The 23,386-nt window shown below is 58.3% G+C and overlaps 1 protein-coding gene across 9 annotated transcripts in view; it reads right to left on the reverse strand.

Annotated features, from left to right (window-relative positions):
- ACOT11 (acyl-CoA thioesterase 11) overlaps window positions 1-23,386 on the reverse strand; it is a 51,978-nt gene that overhangs the window by 3,554 nt on the left and 25,038 nt on the right. For 6 of the 9 annotated variants that reach the window (XM_051856447.2, XM_008265212.4, XM_008265215.4 and 3 more), the window contains exons 2-15: window positions 22,124-22,334; window positions 20,795-20,864; window positions 14,928-14,988; window positions 13,873-13,971; window positions 13,385-13,520; window positions 10,594-10,750; window positions 9,367-9,486; window positions 7,577-7,721; window positions 6,383-6,438; window positions 5,516-5,582; window positions 5,078-5,161; window positions 4,694-4,827; window positions 1,867-1,998; window positions 1,131-1,257 (exon numbers count right to left, since the gene is read on the reverse strand). In XM_051856447.2, the coding sequence (XP_051712407.2) occupies window positions 1,131-1,257; window positions 1,867-1,998; window positions 4,694-4,827; window positions 5,078-5,161; window positions 5,516-5,582; window positions 6,383-6,438; window positions 7,577-7,721; window positions 9,367-9,486; window positions 10,594-10,750; window positions 13,385-13,520; window positions 13,873-13,971; window positions 14,928-14,988; window positions 20,795-20,864; window positions 22,124-22,262 (1,527 nt within the window). In that variant the 5' untranslated portion in view covers window positions 22,263-22,334. The remainder of the gene's footprint in view (window positions 1-1,130; window positions 1,258-1,866; window positions 1,999-4,693; window positions 4,828-5,077; window positions 5,162-5,515; window positions 5,583-6,382; window positions 6,439-7,576; window positions 7,722-9,366; window positions 9,487-10,593; window positions 10,751-13,384; window positions 13,521-13,872; window positions 13,972-14,927; window positions 14,989-20,794; window positions 20,865-22,123; window positions 22,335-23,386) is intronic. The other 3 variants (XM_070078452.1, XM_070078451.1, XM_051856446.2) reach the window with 1 other exon arrangement.

Here is a 23,386-nt window from a genome sequence, read left to right on the forward strand (position 1 = left end):
GAGGCCACCTCAGGGCGGCTGAGCAGGTGCCCGGGGCACCAGGGGGCCTGTGGCCTCAGCCACAGGAGTCGGCCCCGCTGGCCTTCCTGGGAGGGCAGCAAGCACAGCCCCACTCACTGGGGTCTTGGAGGTCAGCTAGGGAGCCAGGTTCCTGGCAGGGATGCCCTCCTCCAGCAAGGTTCCCTGGCCACCCTGGGAGCTCTCCACCACGCAGACGGCACCACCATCGGCGTTGTCCCCACCAGCCACAGGGCCCTGCAGGGCAGTGACTGAGTCACCAGAAGCCAGTACCAAATCCTGTTTAAATGGAGGTGGCTGGGACCAGCCCTGTGGCACAGCAGATAAAGCTGGCGCCTACAGTGCCAGCATCCAATATAGGCTCAAGTTCAAGTCCTGGCTGCTCCACTTCTGACCCAGCTCCCTGCTAATGGCCTGGGAAAGCAGAAGATGGCCCAAGTCCTTGGGCCCCTGCACCTACATGGGCGACCCAGAAGTTTCTGGCTCCTGGCTTCAGATCGGCCCAGCTCTGGTCATTGTGACCATTTGGGGAGTGAACCAGTGGATGGAAGACCTTTCTGTCTGTCTCTGCCCTGACTCTCTGTAACTCTGTCTTTCAAATAAATGAATAAATCTTAAAAAAAAAAAAAAAAAAATGGAGGTTCCTGAGGGCCCAAGAGACACGCAAGACATGCACCCAGATATGGTCCTGAGAAGTGCGTAGGGCCATACACATGAACTCAGCAAACACGCTGTGCTCCACTGCGTCGATGCAGGGGGCGCCAAGGAGGGGTGGCCGCACTCCCCCCCTGCCCCTTGCTGCCTCACCGCCACCTCCCCGCGGCTTCCAGCAGCACTGGCAGCCCTGCTGCACTTCAGAGCCGCACCCAGCCTTCCGGGCAGGCGGGCTGCACCCGTGAGTCACGAGCAGGGTTGCAGCTCAGGACCCGGGCCTCCTGTCCACCCTGGGACTTCCGTCCACACAGACCAGATCCTAGTGAGCCTCGTTTGCAGCCCCTGACCCTCTTCCACTCCCCCAAGCTCAAGCTGGAAGAGGGAACCTGCTGGAAAGGGCCATGGGCAAGCTGGATACACACATGCACGGTGCTGGGGGGAGGGACCCCAGGCCTCACCTTGGTCAACTGGTCCCCCTCGCGCCAAAGGCAGAATCCTGAGCAGAGCGTCTCCCCGCGCCGGTACTCTGGGGTCTCGGGGTGCGTGGGCAGCGTGACCGACCTCAGGGCAATGATGTAGGGGTCCCTGGAACACAGGTGGGCAGGGACAGTCACAGAAGGAGGTGAGGACCTGCTCTGCCCAGCCAAGGCCCAGGCCCCAGGGGACCTGGCACTGAATCCTTCATGGAAACCCGACCGCCAGCTCAGGCCGGGCTGGAGAAAGGCACCGTGGGTCCACTCGGCTGGATTCGCCGGAAGCCAGCACGACCCCACTGTGGATGATCTGGCAAAGCCCCGCCTCTGTGGCCGCTCCGGGCAGGAGTCACGTGCATTCAGGTCTATCCTCTGTCTTGCATGTCCTGGCACACCCACACGGTGCAGCTGGCAGGCCCACTGCCCACCAGTCTCACGGGGCTTTCAGAGGACAGTGGCCAGGAAGCATCGTGTCCGTGACCACCCCAGGCAGGCCCTGCTTTAGGGCACAGAGGCTCCAAGAGAAGTGTGTGCCCTTGTCTCCTATTCTGCCCACACTAAAACCACAACAGCCCAGGAAAGTCCAGTGGGGCCCGGGGACCCACAGCTACGGAAGGAGAGCTCGACCCTGGGCAGATGCCCTCCCTTGGGAGGGGAAGGGAGCTGAGATCTCCTGCCACCGCCCCCCATGCACCCTTGCCCCTTGCAAGCAGGCACTCACCCGTTGTCGCATGGTTTGCGGCGTGAGGCCAAGATCACGAAGTCCTGGGGCTTGGGGTCGCCACCAAGAGGGGGGCTGATGACGTGGCAGATGGCATCGTCCTCATCCACCTGCTGCACGACCTCCACGCTCCTGCAGGGAGGCCGGAACTCAGGGCCCGAGCAGGTCTGCGCAGCCTCCCTAGCAGCTGCTGTGCTGGGCACTGGCCTGTACTAGAGGTGGCCAGCCCAGCCAGGCCAGGCACATGTGCACATACAGACAAAGACACGCACACGTGGGCAGGGATACACAATACACACGCATGTGCACACAGACACATACAAGCAAACAAACACAGACATGGGAACAAAGACAGCCACAGACACAACCACATGTGTGTGTGTCGACCTGTCTGCAGGTGCACACACGCCCCACAGAGACACAAGACTGTTCAGTAGTTGTACCTGATGTTCAGTGAGCACCCACTGTGCACCAGTGTTACCTCACTTCAGCCCCACAAAGCCACAGGGCAGGTACTCTGCATGGCCTCATGTGAGAGATGAGGGGGCTCAGGCTCTGCCCACGCCATGGAGCTATCAAGGTGGCAGGGCTGGGACGTGCTCAGGTTGGTGGCAGCGTCATGCTCCCAGGCCCGGCACACATATGCCCAGGTACATACGTGTAGTCTCGCACCAACGCACACAAGGCACATCCGCCAGACTTCCAACCACGCCCACATCACTACCTGCGTCCCACTTGCCCTGCACTCAGAGGCTGCCCTGGGAGTGGGGTAGCTGTGGGGAGGGTGGGCAGAAGCAAGCTGGGGGCTCTTTTCCCTCAACCCACTACCCACAGAAAACCATCAAGTATCAAGATCTGAGGCAGCCTTCAAGGCCCACATCAGCCCACCTCCTCCAAGAAGCCTTCCTACTACAACTAAAACCCCTTTCCCCACTCAACATCCGCCACCAAATCATCCCTCTGGCTTCTAGAATACACCATCAGGAAGCTTGGGGTCACCTAGACCAGGTCTTTAAAAAAATGCTTGGAGGAGGGGCTGGCACTGTGGCATAATGGGTAAAGCTGCCACCTGCAGTGCCAGCATTCCAGTCCCAGCTGCTCCACTTCTGGTCCGGCTCCCTGCTGATGCACCCAGAAAAGCAGAGGAGGATGGCCCAAGTGTTTGGGCCCCTGCACCTACAGGGAGACCTGGGAGAAGCTCCTGGCTCCTGGCTTTGGCCTGCCCCAATCCTGTCCATTGCAGCTATTTGGGGAGTGAACCAACAGATGGAAGATCTCTCCCTCTTTCTTTCTCTCTCTCTCTTTCTCTCTTTCTCTCTTTCTCTCTCTCTCTCTCTCTCTCTCTCTCTCTCTCTAACTCTGCCTTTTAAATAAATAAATCTTTTTTTAAAAAATGTTAAAAATGAAATGCTTGGGAGTTTTTTTTTTTTAAGTATTTACTTATTTGAAAGGCAGAACTGTAGAGGGAGGAACAGATGGAGATCCTTCATCTGCTGCCTCACTTCTCAAATAACCAAAATGGCCAGGGCTGGACCAGGCTGAAGCCAGGACCCAGGAACTCCATCCAGGTCTCCCACATGGGTGCAGGGGCCTGAAGAGTTGGGCCTTCTTCCATTGCTTTCTCAGGCACATCAGCAGGGAGCTGGATGGGAGGCAGAAGTGCCGGGACTTGAACCAATGCTCGGATGTACCTTGACATGGCCCCTGCGCCAGCCCTTTCTGCAAAGAAAGCACGTGTGTACACAGCTGGGATGGGTCTGCTCTGATGAGGTGAGACAGGGCAGGAAGGTGGCCGACTGGCCAGCAAGAAGCCGCCACGGGGTTTCCTAGGACACGGGCCCTCCTTTGGGAGACACTTGGGAAGGCAGCTCCTCGTGCTCTGCCACTGGAGAAGCAAGCAAGCAACCTGCAGAGGCCAGCGCCGGAGTAACAGGAAACCCAGGGTAAACTCTAACCCTCCCATATTAAACACCGACGTTTTGGCAGTTTTTCTAAGAAAAGAGTTACTGGGGTCAGCATTGTGGCACGGCGGGTTAAGCCACAGCCTGTGATGCTGGCATCCCATATGCATGCCGATTCAAGTTCTGGCTACTCCACTTCCGATCCAGCTCTCTGCTAATGAGCCTGGGACAGCAGTGGAAGATGGCCCAAGGACCCTGCCACCCATGTGGGAGACCTCCAGGTGGGGTTCCAGGCTCCTGGCCTTGACCTGGCCATTGTGACCACCTGGGAAGTGAATCAATGGATGGAAGATCTCTTTCTCTCTCTCTCCACCCCACCCCCTTCTCTACCTCTGTCATTCTTTCAAAAAAATCCTTAAAAAAAAAAAAAAGAAGAAACTTACTAAATTCAAGAAGATATTCATATGAAGAATTGGGGGAACAAAGGTATTCAAAGGAATAATTCATAGTCATTTGCTATATTCAAAAATAACATATTCACATGCAAATTCATAAGAGGAATCAGCAAACTTGGTTAATTCGGCAATTCCCTTCCATTAGCTGGCCTGAACCTGGAAGGGACTCCCACCCCTTCTCCCCTTCTGTAACACTGACTCTCAAATAAATGAGTCTTTTAAATTGGAAAGAAAAGAAAAATCACGCATCTATCCCTGCATGCAAATCCATGCCCCAGCCCCCACACGCCCATTTAAAGAGGAGGAAAGCCAAGGGCGAGGAAAAAAAGGTGCAAACACAGGCCCCCAACTCCAGTTCCAGTAGGCCCATGACCCTGACCCCCCACCTGACACGTGACCTCAGCCCACCCCCACTGCCACCGCACCTCCGCCCCCACTGAAGGCTGGGGCTCAGCAGAAGGGGGCGCTCACCGGTAGTGCCTGTCCCACTCGGGCCTCCGGCGCAGGTCCGAGAGCAGCAGGAAGGCCTGGGCTGCGTCCACGTGCACCGTCATCTCCATGTGGAAGGAGAGGAATTTGTCGTCCTCCAGGGTGTAGAGGCGGACCTGCAGGACACAGCGCGCCTCAGCCTCAGCCCTGCACCCTCCCTGCGCTGTGCTGGGGCGGGGTGGGGGACGGGGACAGGCACAGGAAGCTCAGGGCTGCCACCCATTGGCTGTGACTGTGACCAAGGGACTCCACCTCTCTGAGCCTCAGTCACAGCCCCAGGAAAATGGGCACACAGGGACAAAGGTGGCTGGCGGCCCCTAGGGCTCGCCACGGGCCACCCAGTGCTGTGCGGGTGGGGCCGGCTACCTGATCGCTCTCCGAGGACAGCACCCAGTTGTCCTTGGCCACAAGCATCTTCAGGGAGGAGACATTGTTGTAGCTCAGGTACACCTGGGGGACACACAGAGACACTGGTCTGCCCTGCCCGGAGCAGTGCTGGCGGGTGGCAGGGGAACCTGGACCATTAAGTGGATGGGTGCCGTGGAAAGGGCGCTAGGCTCGGGGAGGGAGGTCCAGGCTCGGCCAGGCCTGCTGGGTGACCCCGGCTAAGTCATGCACCTACCCACAGTCTCAACTCCCTCCTGCCCAACAGGGTACCAAGCCCTCTGTGGACCATAGGTACGGAGATTTGGCATTAGCACCCCCACTTTCCTCGGGCCTCCCTCCCAACCCACTCGAGCAAGCAGGGAAGGGCCGGGGACCCCGCCAGGCCTGAGGACTGTCCCCTTGGAGGAAAGGGCTTACCTGGTTGCTTGGGTCCCAGGGGACAGAGAGGGGCACCTCCGCCTGCTTACAGGACACGATATATTTCCTAGAGGGCGGGAAGGGGACATGTTGGCGTCCCTAGGAAGCCCATTGCTGTGGATGCACTTCACTGCCACCCGCGGGTGCCAGGCCCTATGCTGTGCCCGGCAGGCTGGGAGCCTCCTGCCCCAGCTAAGACCCGGCTGAACACACAGGAAACAGCAGCTGGGAGCACACAATCCTGGCAAGGTTGTAAACCAGCAGACCGGCGCCTGCTCAGAGGCTGGGAACAAGCCAGCAAGGGAGGGCGCGGGTTTGAGGCTCAGTCCCCTCCTGGCTGAGTGACTCCAGCCTTATGCCTCAGTGCCCTCATCTGTGAAATGGGATCAGTAGTGAGACCTGCCTCAGAGACTCCTGGGCCCCTGCTCCAGGCTCAGACTACAGCAAATGTTGCATAACCACACTCTTGTCTTATTCGCCCTGGCTTTCTGAACGCCGTGTGCTCACCGCACTCTGAAGTTTGTAAAACATTTTTGCAGCAGTCAGACACACCAGGCTTACATCTTAGTAACCATGGCTCCTGTCCAAGCCGCTCCCTCCTCACTTGCCCACCGGGTGTCACAGTCAATGGATCTAAAACCAGCCAGACCCAGCCAGGCTCCAATTCCAACTGCTGATCAGACTACCTGGCCCTCAGCCACACTGTCCTCATCTGTAAAATGGGCCATACGACCACTGTGCAGGGAGGCCAAAAGGGGAGGCTGCTTGGAGTTAGAGGCCCCAGCACACCGGTAGCCCTGAAAAAATGCCAGTGCTCCTGGGGTCGGCATGGCCAGATAGCCATGACCGGGTGTCCTCCCCGCTCACCTGTCCAGGCGGATCTTCTTCCTGGCACTGGCCTCCCGGTACCGCCGCTCGCCATCCTGGGAAGGATGCAGGAACAGGTGTGGTGTGGGCAAGACAAGCAGCTGGCCCTGCCCCATCCCTGCAGCCCCGAAGTGGGGCCTGGGGCACCCTGGGAAAGCTCTTCCTGGCCGGGGAATGAGATGCAGCCCCAGCTCCCTTCAGACTCCCCAGGTGTCCCAGGAACCCCTCCCCTCCCTGGACCACAGTCTGGAGATCCCTCCTGTAGAGTGGGTCTCCTTGGAAGACACAAAGGCAACGCGACTCCACACTGCCGGAGCACCTGCCATGCGCCAGCCACCCTTTCCAAGGGTTTGCTGTGCAAAATTCCACACCCCACCACCACAACCCCCTGAGACTGGCACTGGTCCCATTTCACAGAGGCGGAAACCAAGACCCAGGAAGAGGGAGTGCCCTGCCCAGGGCCACAGGGTGACTGGAGCCCACCTTCTCTCCCACCACCTCTAACGTCCCCACGTGTGAGCACAAGGCCTGACAAAGCCGCCGGGGCCATGGCTCCCACCTGTGGGCTCCCAGCATGCCGGCCACCACCTGACTGCCCACTGCAGAGTTCCCACAGCCCGGGCGGCAGGTGAGGCAGGTGGGCGGGGCTGAGGACCCTCTTAGAGAAGGGGAGGGGCCACCTGGCCCACAGCAGCAGACACAGCCATTCCTGAGATGGCCTTTGAGCCAGGCCCCTGCCGCTTGTCCCTGTGCCCCTTGCTCTCTCGCCATCATCCTGACAGTCAACACTCACTGAGTGCTCCCAGGGCCGAGTCAGGCGCTGGGTCAGTGCCCCGTGAGCCCTAGTCCTGCAAGGCCAGGCCTGCAGACACACCCATTTTATAGATGCAGATGGAAAGCTCGCAGAGGGCACCCCCTAGAATGTGGCAGACGTGGGGTTCTGACCCACATCTGACCCCAAAGCCAGAGTCCTCCAGTTGTGCAGGCTTGTAGGGACCCATTAACCCCCACTGTAAGCTGGGCCTGCATGTGCGCACATTCCACAGAGGGCCCACCTTGCACAAGGGGCACCCCAGCAGGGCACAACCAGGACCCCCGAAGTTGGCTGGGCCCCAGCAGAAGGGCAGGGCTGGACCCCTCGCTCCCCAAGGCCTGCAGGGGCTGGTGCTGGGACCTGGCACTTCTCCCACTCACCCCAGGCTGGGGCCGAATCCAAGGCAGCAGCTGGGGCTGGTCATCTGCATCCAGGACAACGAAGGTCATGAAGGCGCTGTTGATGTGCCGCCGGTGGGTCTCAGCCTCCTGGCGATAGGCCTCCACGCACACGCCCACCTCCATACTGACGGGAAAGCGTGTGGTCATGGGGACAGTCCTTCCCAGGGCCACACCTCCTGACAACACACACACACATGCATGCACACTGACCTGCTCACTCACACATGCATGTATGGGATACTCATACACACACATACATGCACACACACTCATCTGCTCACACTCACATATACCCACAAACTCACCCACAGGCACTCACTCATATACACACGCACACACATGCCCGTATACACGCTTATCTGCACACACTCATACATGCATGTACATGCATACAGAGGCCCACATGCACACTCATATATACACACATGTACATGCATGTGTGCCCACTAGTCTGCACACACTCGCACATGTGTACACACTACACTCATCCGCATGCACACACTCATATATACACACGTGTACATGCATGTATGCCCACTCGTCTGCACATACTTGCACATGCATACACACTACACTCATCTGCATGCACACACTCACATGCCTGTGTACATACTCCTCATACACGGTCACGCACACATCTTTGTACACACACGTACCTCCACACATGCACTCCCACAGCTCTCCCAGCCACCTGGATCAGAGCTCATGGGCAGGGCACTCAGAACTGTCCCCTTCCGTCACATTTGCAGGGCACCTACCATGTGTCCAGCCCTGGTGGACACAGAAATGAATAATCCTGTCCTGTCCATGCCTCGTGGGACAACAGCTCGGGGAAGGGGCGACACATAGGAAAGCAAAGACCTCGATGACCAGTGACGACCCGTACACAGATTTGCGGCACGGCAGCAGCCAGGTCACTGCACCATGCATCTGTCCCCCTCTGTTGGTTATAAAACAGCAGCCCATCTGGAGCCTGTCATCAGACCCACAACAAGGCAATGACAGGCCCAAGGTCACGTGACCGCCAGGACAAGAACCTGGACCAGGAGCCAGGCCTCTCAGGGCCAGGAGGGGGCGTTCCCCATACAGCAGCAGGACATGGGCGGGTCGGAGGGCAAATACAGCAGCAGTGCGGGTTGGCCGGTTCCCACCAGTGAACCAGAGTCCTCGCAGCAGTGCGCCAGTCATGGTGAGTGAGCCCCCGTCTTAAGGTGAAGGCGCGGAGGCTCAGAGGAGTTAGGGCCTGCCCAAGGTAACAGAGACGGGGAGAGGCGGGGTCAGACTTGAACCCAGGCAGCCTGGCTCCAGATCCTTCACGTCTAACGACCACACTACAAAGTCACGACAACGTGTGTGGTGTGTGGTGTGTGTGTGTAAGCTTTCATAGCAGCAGGTGTAAGAACTCACCCTAGAGTTAGAGGCTCTGGGGACCAGTGGCTTTAGGAGATGGGTAGAGAAGGATTTGATGAACAACTGAACACTGCCGGGATCTGAGCACCCACAGTGCGCAGGCCCCAGGGCCAGGAGCCAGGGAGAAGTTGGAGAGCCACAGACTCTGGGGGAGCCCAGAGGAGGGGTCCCCGTCCCAGGCAGGTGCGTCCGGAGCGGGTGCCGGGGAAGGCTTGCAGAGGAGGGAGGCTGAGAGCTGGATGTGGGTGAGGGTGAAGGGCCTGGGAGTCAGGTGGTGGTTTCGGCCTTGTATACAGGGTCCAGCAGGCTTGCTCGCTGTGGGGCAGAGTGGGCCCGGCCCCACCCACCCGGCCCCTCACCTGTGTTTGAAGGCGTTGTTCACTATGGCCTTGAGCACCAACCGGTCCCCGACCTGGGACGGGCCTCGGAAATGGAACATCTCAATGGCCTTCAGCGTCGGATGGGAGCGGCAGAGCCGGCTGAGGACACGGGGCGGGGGGGGGCTTTCAGCCACCACCCGGGGTCAGCCTTGTCCCTTCCCCCCCGCCCCCAGCCTCGAAGCCTCGAGCCACACACACTGTCTGCCCTTAGCGAACCCAGTGATGGCTCTGCTCAGAGGCACAGAGCTAAAGCCCCATTTCACTGCTTAGAATACTGAGGTCTAGGTATGGAGTTTGAGATGACAGAAGAACGCCTAAGCTTGGGGTAAACCCTTCCCCATGTCCCTCCCGACTTTCACACCTTACTGTGTGCCATGCCCACTACCTGGAAGCCCTCCCCTTGTCCAGAGCCACCTGTCAGTCGAGGACATGCTGAAGTGCTCCTCCTCCAGGAAGCCTTCCCTAACCATCAAGGCTCCCACACTCCTCCGGCATCTCTGGGCACTCACAGCTGGGGCTGCCCACCACGGCAGTGCTTGTGCACTGTGTGCCATGGGTTTACACCGGGGAGGGTTGCTGGAGCCAGGCTCCGAGGGCTGAGGAAGAACCCACCTGCTAGGTAAGGGTGTGAGTGGGAAGGGGCAGAAGGAAGAGCAAGTTCAAAGTCATGGAGATGCAAGGGTGTGTCAGTTAGTGACTGCCAGTGTGTCCTGAGCCTAAAAATACCCTGATGTTTAGGTAGCATGAACCCCAGACGGGCACCTGGGAAGGGGGCAGGCAGAGGCAGCTGTGAGGGGAGATGGGCGGGACATGGGCAGCAGTGCGGGGGATGCACAGCAGGTGCTTACACCAGGAGCAGGACCAGGGCTGGGGAAGTGGAGGCAGGGGGCGGGAATGGCAAATGCTTGGCTGGAACGGACAGTAGACACAGGAAGAGGGCAGACAGGGCCACAGCAAAGGGGAGAGGAGCTCGGTGCTTCCCGGGTAGGTGACGGGGGCCGGGGGCCCTCTTTGAGAGGAGGAGGGAGGGAAGGCTCAGTTCATCAGAAACCATTTCTCTCTGGTTCTCTGGGTCCAGGTGCCCCTAACAGAGCAGCCGAGCCTCTGAGACTTTGAATGCCAGCCCCAGGCCACGCTTTCTCCTCCCGGGCTGGGGAAGCAGCCAGAGAAGGAGGAGGAGACAGAGGCGGCGTGCTCGCCCCTCACCTGGCTGCAATGGTGGCCACGTTCTCCATCCAGGCCATGATCTGGCCCCCAAAGGTGTTGCCCTGGTGATTGGCGTGGGGGGGCAGGACCAGCTCCACGCTCTCCACACGGGTCTTCTCGGCTGGTACCATGCGGCTGCAGTCTCTGCTCTCCAGATCTGAGCAGGGACAGGGCCCAGGGAGGTGAGAAGCTGCCCAAGGACAGACCCTCCCCGGGCAGCCCTGGGACCCCCACCACTCCAGCCCCCCCGGTCCTGGTCCCTACTCAGCACCAAGTGTGCTTGAGGCTCAGCTGGCCCTGCGTGAGGGGTGGGAGGACATGGGCCAAGGCGGTGAGCCTGTCACAGGGCAGTGGGCAGGACGCCAGCTTTGAGACAGGCCACGCCTGCTCTGCACCCCACCTCCAGCCCACACGGGCTGCCTACCTCGGACAAATCAAGTGACCCCTCTGGACCTCAACTGCCTCCTCTGGAAGGGGCAGACGTCAAACCTGACCCTGCGCAACTACTGGGGGTGAAACACAGTTCTAAGTGTGCAGCTCCCAACTCAGAAAACACACCCAGGAGGGTTCTTCCAGCCCCTGCCCTGGTCCCTGGCTGCCATGGCATGGGGACATCCCCCGCAGGAGAAGTGGATGGGCAGACGTCGCATGTCCCCCCAGCCCGTGGTGGTGCTGCGGTCTCCCGTCCTCTTCTGGGAGGGGCCAGCGGGGACGGGCGTTTCCCCTGGCCTGAGGCAGGTGGGGGCAGAGGGGCTGGCAGGAAACTCCCAGGGTGCAGTGAGGCCCCGGCTTAGCTGGAGCTGTAAAGGGGGAGCATCCGTGAGGCCGAGTGGCAGGTCCTAAGGCCCGGATGCCAGGCAAAGGCAGGGACTGACCCCTGCACAGAGGGGCTGTCGGACGGGAAGGGTCTGGGGAGGCTTAGGTGGGCTGAGTGCATCCAAGGGGACCTCCATGGTTGCAGAAAGGGCTGGGCCCTGCCTGGCCCGGCCTCCAAGCCCTGCTTCCGTTGGGTACATGGCATCAGAGCACCGCCTGCTGTTGCCCTGTCGGGTGGGCGAGTTCAGCCTGCTCTCCGCCCGCTCTGGGCAGCTGAACTGCACTTTGTTCTCAAATCCCCTCCTTTAGGGAGACCCTGCAGACTGTTAACTGGATCTAAGGTCCGAGCCTGGGCCCTGGCCCAGACTATGCCCTCTGTCAGGAACTCCTTTCCTCCACGATCAAAGTCCTATCAAGTCCAAGGTTGATCTCTGTGTCCTGAGATGGAGCCACCTTCAAGATACACTCTCAGGGTAGGGCGACACAAGGCACAGGAAGTGGGGAGGGGGGAACTAGCACTGTGGCACGGCGGGTTAAGCCACAGCTTGCAACGCCGGCATCCCACATTCCTACACTGGAGTACCGGATCCAGTGATGGCTGCTCCGCTTCTGATCCAGCTCCCTGCTAATGCGCCTAGGAGGTAGCAGAAGATGGCCCAAGTACTTGGGCCCCTGTCACCCATGTGGGAGACCCAGACGGACTTCCAGGCTCCTGGCTTCAGCCTGGCCCAGCCCCGGCCATCGCAGCCATCTGGAGAGTGAACCGGCAGTTAAAAGGTTCTTTCTCTCTCTCTCTCTCTCTCTCTCTCACTCTCTTCCCCTCTCATTCTGCCTTTCAAATAAATAAATAAATAATACAAGATGAGGCTAAATAACACACACTGTGCTTAAACAAGGAGGAGTTGCTTCTGGAAAGACTTCTAAAAACAAGGAACAGGAGCTGCCTCTGGAGAGGGGACCCGGGCTCTGGGAGAAGGAATCTTGCTCCTCACTGGGGTGGGGGAACACACATGTGCACATGCGCACACATGCATATGTGCACGGACGTGTTGCACCTCATGATGCAGATCTATGCCAAGAACTGAGTCCTCGGGCAGCTCTCTCTTTGCAGGCCCATTGTAGAATGTGCTTACACAAACCCAGATAAGCCAAAAAAATAAAAAATAAACCAGATAAGCAGGAAAAAAATAAGTGGACGTGACTCTCCAAACAGTGCTCCTCCACTTTGTTGGCACAGCGACTCAAGGCCCCTGTGGCGTGCCCTGGACCTGTGCACCCAGAGGCTTGCAGGCCCTGACTGGGGGTCCCACTGGACCAGCTCCTCGGGGGTTTCCACGTGAGCCTGCCACGCCGCCCCAAGGAAGACTGTGGTCCTGTCCTAACAGCCTGGAAAGCCAGCGCTGCCTCGGCCCCTGGGCGTCCTTCCAGGCATCCCTTGCCAGAACCGGAAGGCTCCACAGGTGCCGAGGGTCTGCCCTGGCAGTCTCTCCCCGCCACGATCAGCCGACCTGGAGCCCCTGGCGTCTTCCGCTCTCACATCAGCCTCTGCACACTCACTGCTCGTGTAAGGAGCAATGACTCACTGCCAGCTACTCTCTGCCGTAGCTGGCAGTAAATTAGACAGCACGTGGGCCCGTAGTGGCTGTCACAGACCACAGCATTGACACAGGGCACGTGACTCAGATGCTCCCATATGTCTCTTCACAGCCCCACAGCCTTCAAGGCCTGGCTCAGTCAGGCCACTCCAGACAGCCTGGCTCCCAGAAACTCCCGGGCACGCTGTAGACGCCAGACGACTCCCGAGTGTCCTCACTCTGGCTCAGAGTTCCTGGGAGCTGCCCGAGAAGCTCCAATGCTCCCTTTTCCCTGGACTACTCGAGACAACAGGCCCGAGGACACCAGTCAGGGGAGGTCCCTCCCTGGGGGACTCCGCTCCCCCATCTGCCAGGCAGCGCCTGGGCCCCCAGCTGCTCACTGTCCTGGATGGCACAGTTGGCCAGGAGGTCCTTGATGGTGTCGGCGTAGACCAGCCGCATGCGCCGGCGCTCAGCTGCCACGCTGTGCTCCGTCTTCTCCTCCTCTGTCCGCGGCGTGATCTGCTTCAGCTTCACCTGTTGGCCAGCACGCAGGATGAGGGTGCTCAGGACATGTTTCCCGAAGCAGCACAGAGGCCTGAGTGGGCCCACCGGAGGCCTGGGGCCACTCGTGGGTCACAAGGCTCCTTCCCCACCTTCCTGCTTCCATCATGACCTGATGCATCAGACTCCTCCTCCACGTGTCCCAGGGAGAGGGAAGGAGAGGGCAGGTGCCTGGAGGTCAGGGGGTCAGGTCACAGTTGGGGGTGGGCCTTCCTCTAGTGGCTGTGGCTTTCCCGCAGCACCCCCTCCTCAACCCCAGCCCAGGCCCCGGTGTCAGGTGCCCAGGTGCCAGAGCAGCATCAAGCCAGCAGGTGCAGCCACTGACCTTGGAGAGCTCCCGGTGGGCCACAAAGGTGGCTAAGGCCTTGCACACAGTCCACTGCTTCTCAGAACACAGGTCCTCGGAGGTCACCTGGATGCCCACCTGGAGAGGAAGAGAAGGTGGGAGGACTGAAGAGGGGAAACAGAACTCACTGATGGGACGGGAAGTCCCCTCTAGCCCACCCCAGGCCAGGCCCCTGGTACGTCGACCAGGTCCTGTGGGTTCAGAGACCTGGGGTCGGTCTGGCTCTGACCCGGCTCCCTTGGAAACCTTGTGCAAGTCACTTCCCTTCCCTGGGTCTCCGTTTCCTCATTTGTAACCTGGGAGTGATCATACTTCCCCTTGTGGGTGACCAAGAGGCAGATTTAAAGAACGGGCACCTAGGAGTGCCCGGGAGACACCTGGGAATTTGTGGGGTGCCCAGAGGCCTGGAGAGGATTCACTCTTCCGGGCCCCAGGGGTCCATCAGGAGCCACAGGCTCAGCCAGGTAAAGCCGCCTGGCCTCAAGTCCACGTGGACAACGTGGAGCCCCTCAGCACTCACAGGACCCTCCAGCAGATCTCCAACAGCCCTGTAATGCAGGGATCATGCTCCCACTCCACAGATGGGCAGACCAAGGCCGGGGAAGGTCAGCTAATGGGCCACAGTCCAGTGTTCTGCCCCAGCCCCTTGGCCTCCAACCCCACAGCCCCTTGGCTGCTGAACAGGAGGGGCTGGGAGTGCAAGTCAGGCCTGTGTGGTTCAGTGCAGCAGAAGCCCTGACTGGTTGGGACACCTGAACCCTACATCAGACTGTACCACTCCCGATCCAGCCTCCTGCTAATGAGCACCCTGGGAGCCAGCAGACGATGGCTCAGGCTTGGTTCCTTGCCACCTACATGGGAGTCTCAGTCTTCCCTTCTGTGTCCTGGGATATAGGACAGAAGATGGCTAAGCTCCGCCCAGCCCAGCAGCTGAGCTCTGCTGCCCTGACCAGGATGGGCGTGCCTGGGCTTCTTCGGGTGAGAGGAGGAAGAGGCCCCACCGCGCCACCCCCAGGAGTGCCCGCCCCACACACCTCCATGCTGGAGTTGAAGGCCCGGTTCACCTTGGCCTTGATATTCACCACTTGTCCAACACTGGAGAGAGGAAAGCAGGAGGTGAGCCTTCCAGAGGGGACAAGGCGGGGGGTAGGACCTCAGCTGCTCCCTGCACCTCTGCGGGGGCCTGGGGGATGGCAGGACGACGTCACAGCCCACAGAACTTACTCACATCTGTGGTGCCACCACGGGGGAGGGGCACTGCACCCACTGCACAGGTGGGGAAGCCAAGGCTGAGAAGGGGTCTGGGTTCATTCCCCTCCCCACTTTGCCCTGCTCCGCTTGTCCAGCTAATGCCTGAGCTCCTCTTCGCTCTTGGCTTGAGCCTACCTTCTCAGGGAAGCCCCGCCCTCCAGAAGTTCCCAGAGCTCAGCCTCCAGCCCCTCTCCCAGGGCCCTGACCACTGTCTCCCCACAACCGCTAAGCGCCCCATGCTTTGCGACTCCCCAGGGCTGGCGCATACTATGGGGCAGGTCCTCCCAACAGGGGCCCACGCATGAACGGACTCCACTTGATGGAGTGCCTCCTAAGGGCAAGGGGCTATGCGGAGAGCGCACACGGGGACCTGGAAACAGGGGCCAGGGCGGGACACCACCCATCTGAACCTGGCCCGGAGCCTAGCAGGTGCGTTGGGGGAGGCAGTTGTCCAAGCTCCCACAGCTAAAATGTGGGTCAGGAGCCTGCCAAGGGCACCAGCCTCATGTGTCCTGGCTGCAGCCTGTGCTTCCTGCATCCCCAGGGAACACCTAACCTGTGCAGCACCAGGGGAGGCACCCAGAGGTGGGAGAGGGCAGGGGGCTGGCATGCTGGCCGCCAGCTGTGTTCTGTGACCTTGAGAAGACCTTCACCTCTGTGCCTTGCCTCAGGAACACGGAGAGCCCAGGGTGATTTCTTCCTCACACAACTCAGCCCCCTGCCCCAGCCTGGCGAGAGCCCTTGGCGAGGGGTGTGCCGGTCGGGGGCCACACTGAGCCCAGGGGGAAAGCTACCAGGTCTGGGATCCAGTCGCGCTGTGCGACCTGGGGTGAGCCACTTTGCCTCTCTAGTCCCCGTGTGTATGAGTCCCAGGGACAGGTGAGAGGGAGGACGACACAGCCTGGGGCCAGGCCAGGCGCTCTTCCAAGAACACGAGTGCCCGTCTGCCAGACCTGAGGATTTCTGTTCATTTCCGTTAGCACCGCCACCGAGTGACACCACATATACCAGGGTAAGAAGGGCATGATCACAGCAACTTACTTTCAAATGGCTCCAAAGAGGAGGTGGGGTGGAGAGAAATGTACACTTGGCGATGCTTCTCTAGATCAAGGCAGTTTAGCAAAATCTTACTTTGGATCTCGGCACAATTTTCCATGTCTGAAAGTTTCCACGATCACATAGTGAAAACCTCTATGGTCGCTAAATACGGTAGCGCCCCCTCATCCGAGGCGTCCTTTCCACAGCTCCAGCTCCACCGTCTACGAGTATTGAATAGACAACTCCAGAAATAAACAAGTGCACGTCTTACCTAACTTAGTAAGCTGCATTGTTGTACTTGTTATTATTGTTGTTACAGATTTCACACTGCACCTAATTTATAAATTAAACTTTTTTTTTTTTTTTTGACAGGCAGAGTTAGACAGTGAGAGAGAGAGACAGAGAGAAAGGTCTTCCTTTCCATTGGTTCACCCCCCAAACGGCCGCCTTGGCCGGTGCACTGCACCGATCCGAAGCCAGGAGCCAGGTGCTTCCTCCTGGTCTCCCATGCGGGTGCAGGGCCCAAGCACCTGGGCCATCTTCCATTGCACTTCCCGGGCCACAGCAGAGAGCTGGCCTGGAAGAGGAGCAACCGGGACAGAATCCAGCGCCCCAACCAGGCGGAGGATTAGCCTAGTGAGCCACGGCGTTGGCCTTATAAATTAAACTTTATCATAGGTATGTACAAGGTACTTCAGAAAGTCCATGGAAAATGAAACTAAAAGACAACTTTATTCCAGTGCAAAAAACTGAATTTTTTTCATGATAGACATTTTCCATAAACTTTTAAAAGATCTTTCATATATGCAAGAACAAAACATAGTATACAAGAGGGGAGTATTTACAGATTCTTTAAAAAAAAAAAAGACTTAAGGCTGGCGCTATGGCATTGAGGGTAAAGCTGCCACCAGCAGCGCCAGCATCCCATCGAGTCCCAGCTGCTCGGCTTCTGATCCAGCTCCCTACTAATATGCCTGGGAAAGCAGCAAAGGATAAAGCACAAGTCCTTGGGTCCCTGCACCCATGTGGAAGACCCGGAAGAAGCTCCTGGCTCCTGGTTTCAGATCAGCCCAGCTCCGGCCATTACAGCCATTTAGGGGAGTGAACCAGTGGATGGAAGACCTCCCTATCTCTATCTCTCTCTCTCTCTCTCTCTCTCTCTCTAACTCTGCCTTTCAAATAAATAGATAAATCTTAAAAAAAAAAAAAAAAAGACCTAAGTCCCAGCTCCCCTTCCACTTCCAGACTCTTGTAGGCAGCAGATGATGGCTCAAGTACTTGGGTGCCCAGCCATCCACATGGGAGACCCAGAATTGAGTTCTTGCCTCCTGGCTTCAGCCTGGCCCAGTCCCAGCTATCGCAGACATTCACAGATCTCTCTCTCTCTCTTTCTCCCTTCCTTTCAAATAAATAAATAAAAATTTTAAAAAGACATAGACACAGCAGTAAATTTTATTGTAACCATATTTGCATCCTGACTTGAATAAGGAAAATAAAATAAACAAAGTAAAAGCAAATTCACGGGACCGGCACTGTGGTATAGCAAGTTAAGCCGCCACCTGCAATGCCCATTTGGGCCCGGTTTGAGCCCCAGCTGCTCCACTTCTAACCCTGCTCCCTGCTAATGCACCTGAGGAAGCAGCAAAAGATGGTCCAAGTGCTTGGGCCCCTGCACCCACATCGGAGACCCAGATGGAGTTCCAGGTTCCTGGCTTCAGCCTGGCCCAGCCCTGGCCATTGCAGCCATGTGGGGAGTGAGCCAGCAGGTGGAAGATCTCTCCTTCTCTAACTCTGCCTTTCAAATAAATGAATAAAATAAATACAAATTTAAAAAGAAGGTCTATATTTTAAAAATCTGTAAAAGTTAAAAAGAAAAACAAACTCATGAGACAGTGTGCGCATTCGAACACTGACTGGACACCGATGCCCGTGAGAAATGATTTCGTTTCTGAGGTAGGGTAATGGTGCCGTGGTTATGCTTAACAAGAGCCCTTCGCCCCAAAAAATACACTCGAAAATACTTGCAAACGGCAAAAGCCAACACAAAGCTTTCCTCCCAGCTTACCCTCCTTCCCGGATGCTCTCTGCTCTCTCGTCCACACACGCCCACCTGTGCCCAGGCTCACGGTCGCTCTCCACGCCCTGGGGCAGGGCCTCCACCATGCAGCCCTCTCTAGTCCTCCCTTCTCTGAGGAGCAGAGCCTGTGTTGGCAGCAGGCACCCAGAGCAGGCCCAGGCTTGGCTCCACAGGCTTCTGCAGCGTCATCACGTACAGCGCTGACAGTACCGGAGTCCACTCAGACACCTCCCCCAGGAAGCCCCCATGACCACCCTCTATGCCTGTATACCCACCCCAGCCATCTAGGAAATGTAGCCCGTTGGTAAAGAGCCAGGGCTCTGGGGGCCACACTGCCTGCCGCCTACCTAGTCATATATCCTGGGCTCACCACAGCTGGGCGCCCTTAAACGAGGTGGCTCGCTTCTCTGAGCCTTGGCTGTAAAACGAGAAACTAACAGCATGAACGCATTATGCTATTCTGAGGATTAAGTAAACTACGGTATTTAAAAATCATTACGGGTAATATATCAGTATTGGTTCAGTGAGGTGGGCGTTTGGCACAGCGGTTGAGATGCGGTTTGGTGTCGACACCTGCGTCCCATATCAGCATGCCTGGGTTTGAGTGCCAGCTCCACTTTCAATTCCAGTATCTGGCATATGTGCACTCTGGGGGGCGGCAAGTGGTGGCTCAAGTACTTGGGTCCCTGCCACTCAAATGGAAGACCCCAAACGAGGTCCTGGTTCCTGGCTGCAGCCTGATCCAAATAAGACAAACAAGAATTTTTAAAATATACATTAGAGGGTCCGGCATTGTGGGGCAGGTTAAGCTGCCACCTGTGACACCCGCACACCATATCAGAGTGCCTGTCCAAGTCCTGGCTGCTCCACTTCCACTCCAGCTCCCCGCTGATGTGCCTGGGAAGGCAGCATAAGATGGTCCAGGGCCAGCGGTATGACGCTGCAGGCTAAAGCCCTGGCCTGAAGCGCCAGCATCCCTGTGGGCTCCGGTTCTAGTCCCGGCTGCTCCTCTTCCAAACCAGCTCTCTGCTAATGGCCTGGAAAGCAGTAGAAGACGGCCCAAGTCTTTGGGCCCCTGCATCCACATGGGAGACCCGGAAGAGGCTCCTGGCTCCTGGCTTTGGATTGGCACAACTCCAGCCATTGAGGCCATCTGGGGAGTGAACCAGTGGATAGAAGACCTCTCTCTCTGTCTTTACCTCTCTCTGTAACTCTTTCAAATAAATAAAAATAAATCTTTTTAAAAAAAGAAGATGGTCCAAGTGCTTGCGCCCCTGTCACCCACGTGGGAGACCCAGATGGAGTTCCTGCTTCTTGGCTTCAGCCTGGCCCAGCCCTGGCATGGCTGTTGTGGCCATGTGGGGAGTGAACCAGCAGGATGGAAGATCTCTCTCTCTCTCTCCCCCCCCCTTGCTGCTTATCAAATAAATAAATAAACCATACGTGTTCATTGTGCCAAAAGTATCCTAGGATGGTAAATGTCAATCAAAGGGGAACTGGGTGTGGGATATACCGGAACCATCTGTACTGCCTTCGGAGATACATCTTTCTGTAAATCTAAAACCACTCTAAAGCAAAAACAACCGGCAAAGTAGGACAAGCACTCCTGTCAGACCACATCTGTGTGGCACGGCAGTGATGCCCCTCCCACCACCTCCCTGCAAGCAGGGGCTGCTGGGTACACAGACTGTGCTCCAGTGGGCTCCGTGCATGGGAACCTGGTGCAGGCCCAGGTCCAGGAAAGGCACTCAACCACTACTAAGTAAGAGTGGACGAATGAAAGCCTGAGCGTGGGCAGGGGCCGGCCCAACATCCTCCTTAACTGTGACACGCGGGCCCCCGGGCCCTCCTGAATGAGCCTGGGGTCCTGGGGCTCTGAGGCAAGTGTAGGAGCAGGGTCAGAGACAACAGCTCTGGCTGCAGCCCCTGCAGCCTGTCCTGGGCCAAGGGCATGCATGGCCTTCTCCTCGGGACCCAGAAGCAGGGCAACACCTGTAGGTAAAGCTACCTGGGGACAACAGTCAGTACAGGACAACACAGAGCTTCCTACCAGGATGGCCATTGTCAGAAAGGAAAGGCAAGGCCAGGCTTGGGAATGAGCTCCCCGTCCCTGGAGGTATGTGAGCAGAAGTGGAAGACATCTTGCCTAATGGCTTCCCTACTGTCCGTGACCAGGGACCCAGAGAATGTCCAAGCTCAGAAAGGCATTCACTGATGAAGCTGAACCTCTTCGACTTGCAGATAAGATAACCAAGGCCCAGAGAGACAGACTGACTTCCCCAACGTCACACAGCACCCACAATGCTGCCTCGGCAACCCCAACTCCACACCTGCAGCCACTTCTTCGGCCCCACCCTGGCAGCCAGCAGCAGGCAGGCTTCAGACCTGGAGGGCAGGTCCTTGCCCCCCAGCAGCTGCCCCCACCCCACTCCTAAAGGCCCTTGGTCAGCTGAGTCAGGTTTCAAGCAGCCACAGGCTGACCGGGCTAGGAGAGGGGGAGGGGCCCCAGGCTCGCGGCAGGCAGGGGTCACTCACCTGATGGTGTGCTCAAAATAGATGTCATCCATGGAGGCAGTGACGCAGGGGCAGCCGGCGTGCCTCTCCGCTGGCACAGAAAGACGGTCGGACGTTAGCAGCCGTCCCATGTCACACGGGCCTCGGATCGGATGTCAGCTCCGCAAAAGACTGCTCCAGCTGCCCGGGCCAAGGCCACCATGCACCCCCCGCCCCGTACCCCACCCCTGCTGCTTTCCAAGCCGTCACTGCAGCGGCCATGCCCTGGCCCTCGCCCTCCAAGGGCTTTGCATCCATGGATTCAACCAACCACAGGCAGAAAATACGCAGGGAGAGGGGGGGATTTACATCTGTGCTGCCCACGTGAGGACTGCGGTCTTGTCGTTAGCCCCTACATGTCGTCTAACTGCGTGCCGAGCTTTTGCCTTGTGTGAGCTTGACCTGAAGTGTACAGGAGACCTGGCACTGTGGCTCAGCAGGTTAGGCTGCTCTGCTTCCAGTCCAGCTCCCTGCCAGTGTGCCGGGGAGAGCAGCACAAGATGGCCTCCATGCCGACCTCCCACCGCCACGGGAGACCCAGATGGAGTTCTGGGTTCCTGGAATAGCCCTGGTTGTTGAAGCCATTTGGGGCGTGAACCAGTGGGTGGAAGATCAGATGTGTGTGTGTGTGTGTAATAAACAAATCTTAAAAAAAATAATAAAGCATACGGGAGGTGTGTGCAGGTGACAGCACTGTATATAAGGGGCCTGCGCATCTGCAGAATTTGGTAACTGCAAGGCAGCCCTGTATCCAACCCCCCGCAGACCCCAGGGGACACCCGCATGGGTTCTGTCTGCCTGTCCGCGCTCCCTTCCACTAGACGGCAAGTGACCTGAGGGTGCGCGCAGGCCTGCACTCTGGTCTACGGTACACAGCAGGCACTTGGCAGCTGTCAAACGTGCAGGCAGCCAGGCCCCGCTGTCCGGTGGGGCTGGAGAACACAGGGACAACCAAAGCAGCACAATGAACTCCAATCAGCTCCGCTCAGCCCGACGTGGGAACATAGTGGGACAGCCACGGCCATGGTCGCTGTCCAGACAACTCCAGGCCAGCCTTGAAAGGCCCCATTTAAGGCTGTGCTGTGTTGAAGCAGAGACTTAAGGCCACAGGACCAACCCCCAGGGCTGGGAGGGTCTGGGGGAGAGGGGTTGCACTAAGGATGGGGAGCCTGGGGAGGCATTTCAGGCAGGTGGGCCGAGGCGAGGCTCCAGGGTGGCACTCAGCCAGCACCGGGCCAGCTCTGAACATCGTGGCCTCTGCTCTGAGCCTGTGGGCGGGTGGCTGGGAGGGAGGGGCGGGGCCCGCCTCACCGGACAGGCAGGCGGTGGTGTCGATCCACTTGAGCAGCTGCCCCACGCTCAGCTCGCCGCGCTGGTTGGTGTGGCAGGGCAGCACCAGCTGGCTCATCTGCACCTCCGTGGGGTTCCGGTAGCCCTCACCATCCGCCATGGCGCCGTCAGCATCCCTGGCTCGTGAGGCTGACTTCCGGGATGTACGGCTGGAGAAGACAGAGGCGAAGCCCTGGGGGACAGGCGGGGACAGAGAGGTCAGCTCACTGCTCGCTGCAGGGTCTCCAGGCCGGGCAGGCGCGGGAGTTCCAACTCTCAATGCCAATGTGGCCCCTTCCCTGTGTGGGGTACAGGCCCAGGCCCAACCCTACCTCCACTGCTCTTTCCTGCCACATACACAGAGCACAGTGCCACACACTGGACACAAGGACGGGTCACCTCCCAGGCTGGCCCAAGGGAGACAGCGGCATCACATGCGATTTTACACTTCTGAACTTTTTCATTTCTGGAGTTTTCCCATTTAATATTCCGGGGCCCTCACTGACTGCAGGTGGCGGAAACAGCAGAGTGAAAGCACAGCCCAGGAGGGGTCACCGGATACAGAACAGCAGCACCGCAGCTCCTTCCAAGCACTTGATCCGTGCTCACCTGACAGCGCACAGCAAGCCTGGGCGACAGGGACATCATCATCCTCCCTGTACTGAGGAGGACACTGAGGCCCGGGGAGGTGGCCAGGCCCAGCTGGGACCCCAGAGGTCTGGCTGCACAGCCTGAGCTCCCGCCCATCCTATGACATTGCTGAAGGGCAGGGTGACCCCACGGTGAGCCTGCTGCAGCTGCACAAGGGGGCGGGCAGCTCTCGTGCCAGGGTCTCTACTCCTCGCACGACCCCTTCCATGTGTCTCCCGGAGCTAACTGAAAATAAATTCCAGACACACGGAGCTGACGCATTCAAGGTCACGGACCCCTAAAGGGTGGAACCAGATCCATCTAACTCAGAACTGCCAGGGTTCCCAGGGCTGCAGCTGAGAACCAGGCATGGTACTGGGCACCCTGGAGAGGTGGCTGGGGTGCCAAGCTGTCAGGCTCCAGGCTCTCATGGGCGTGGAAGGCTGCTGTGGTCCAGGCACCAGACCTGTTGCCATGGTAACCACTGCCAAAGTATGGGAGGCCGCAGGCTGTGGGTGGATGGCTTTTTGGGTATAGGAACAGGTGGAAGGAAGACACAGGCAAGCTCCATTCACCCACACTCTTCTCAAACCCCTCTCTCAGCCGGGAGTTCTA

This window comes from Oryctolagus cuniculus, chromosome 7 (assembly GCF_964237555.1).
Source record: "Oryctolagus cuniculus chromosome 7, mOryCun1.1, whole genome shotgun sequence".
Lineage (NCBI taxonomy): Eukaryota > Metazoa > Chordata > Mammalia > Lagomorpha > Leporidae > Oryctolagus > Oryctolagus cuniculus.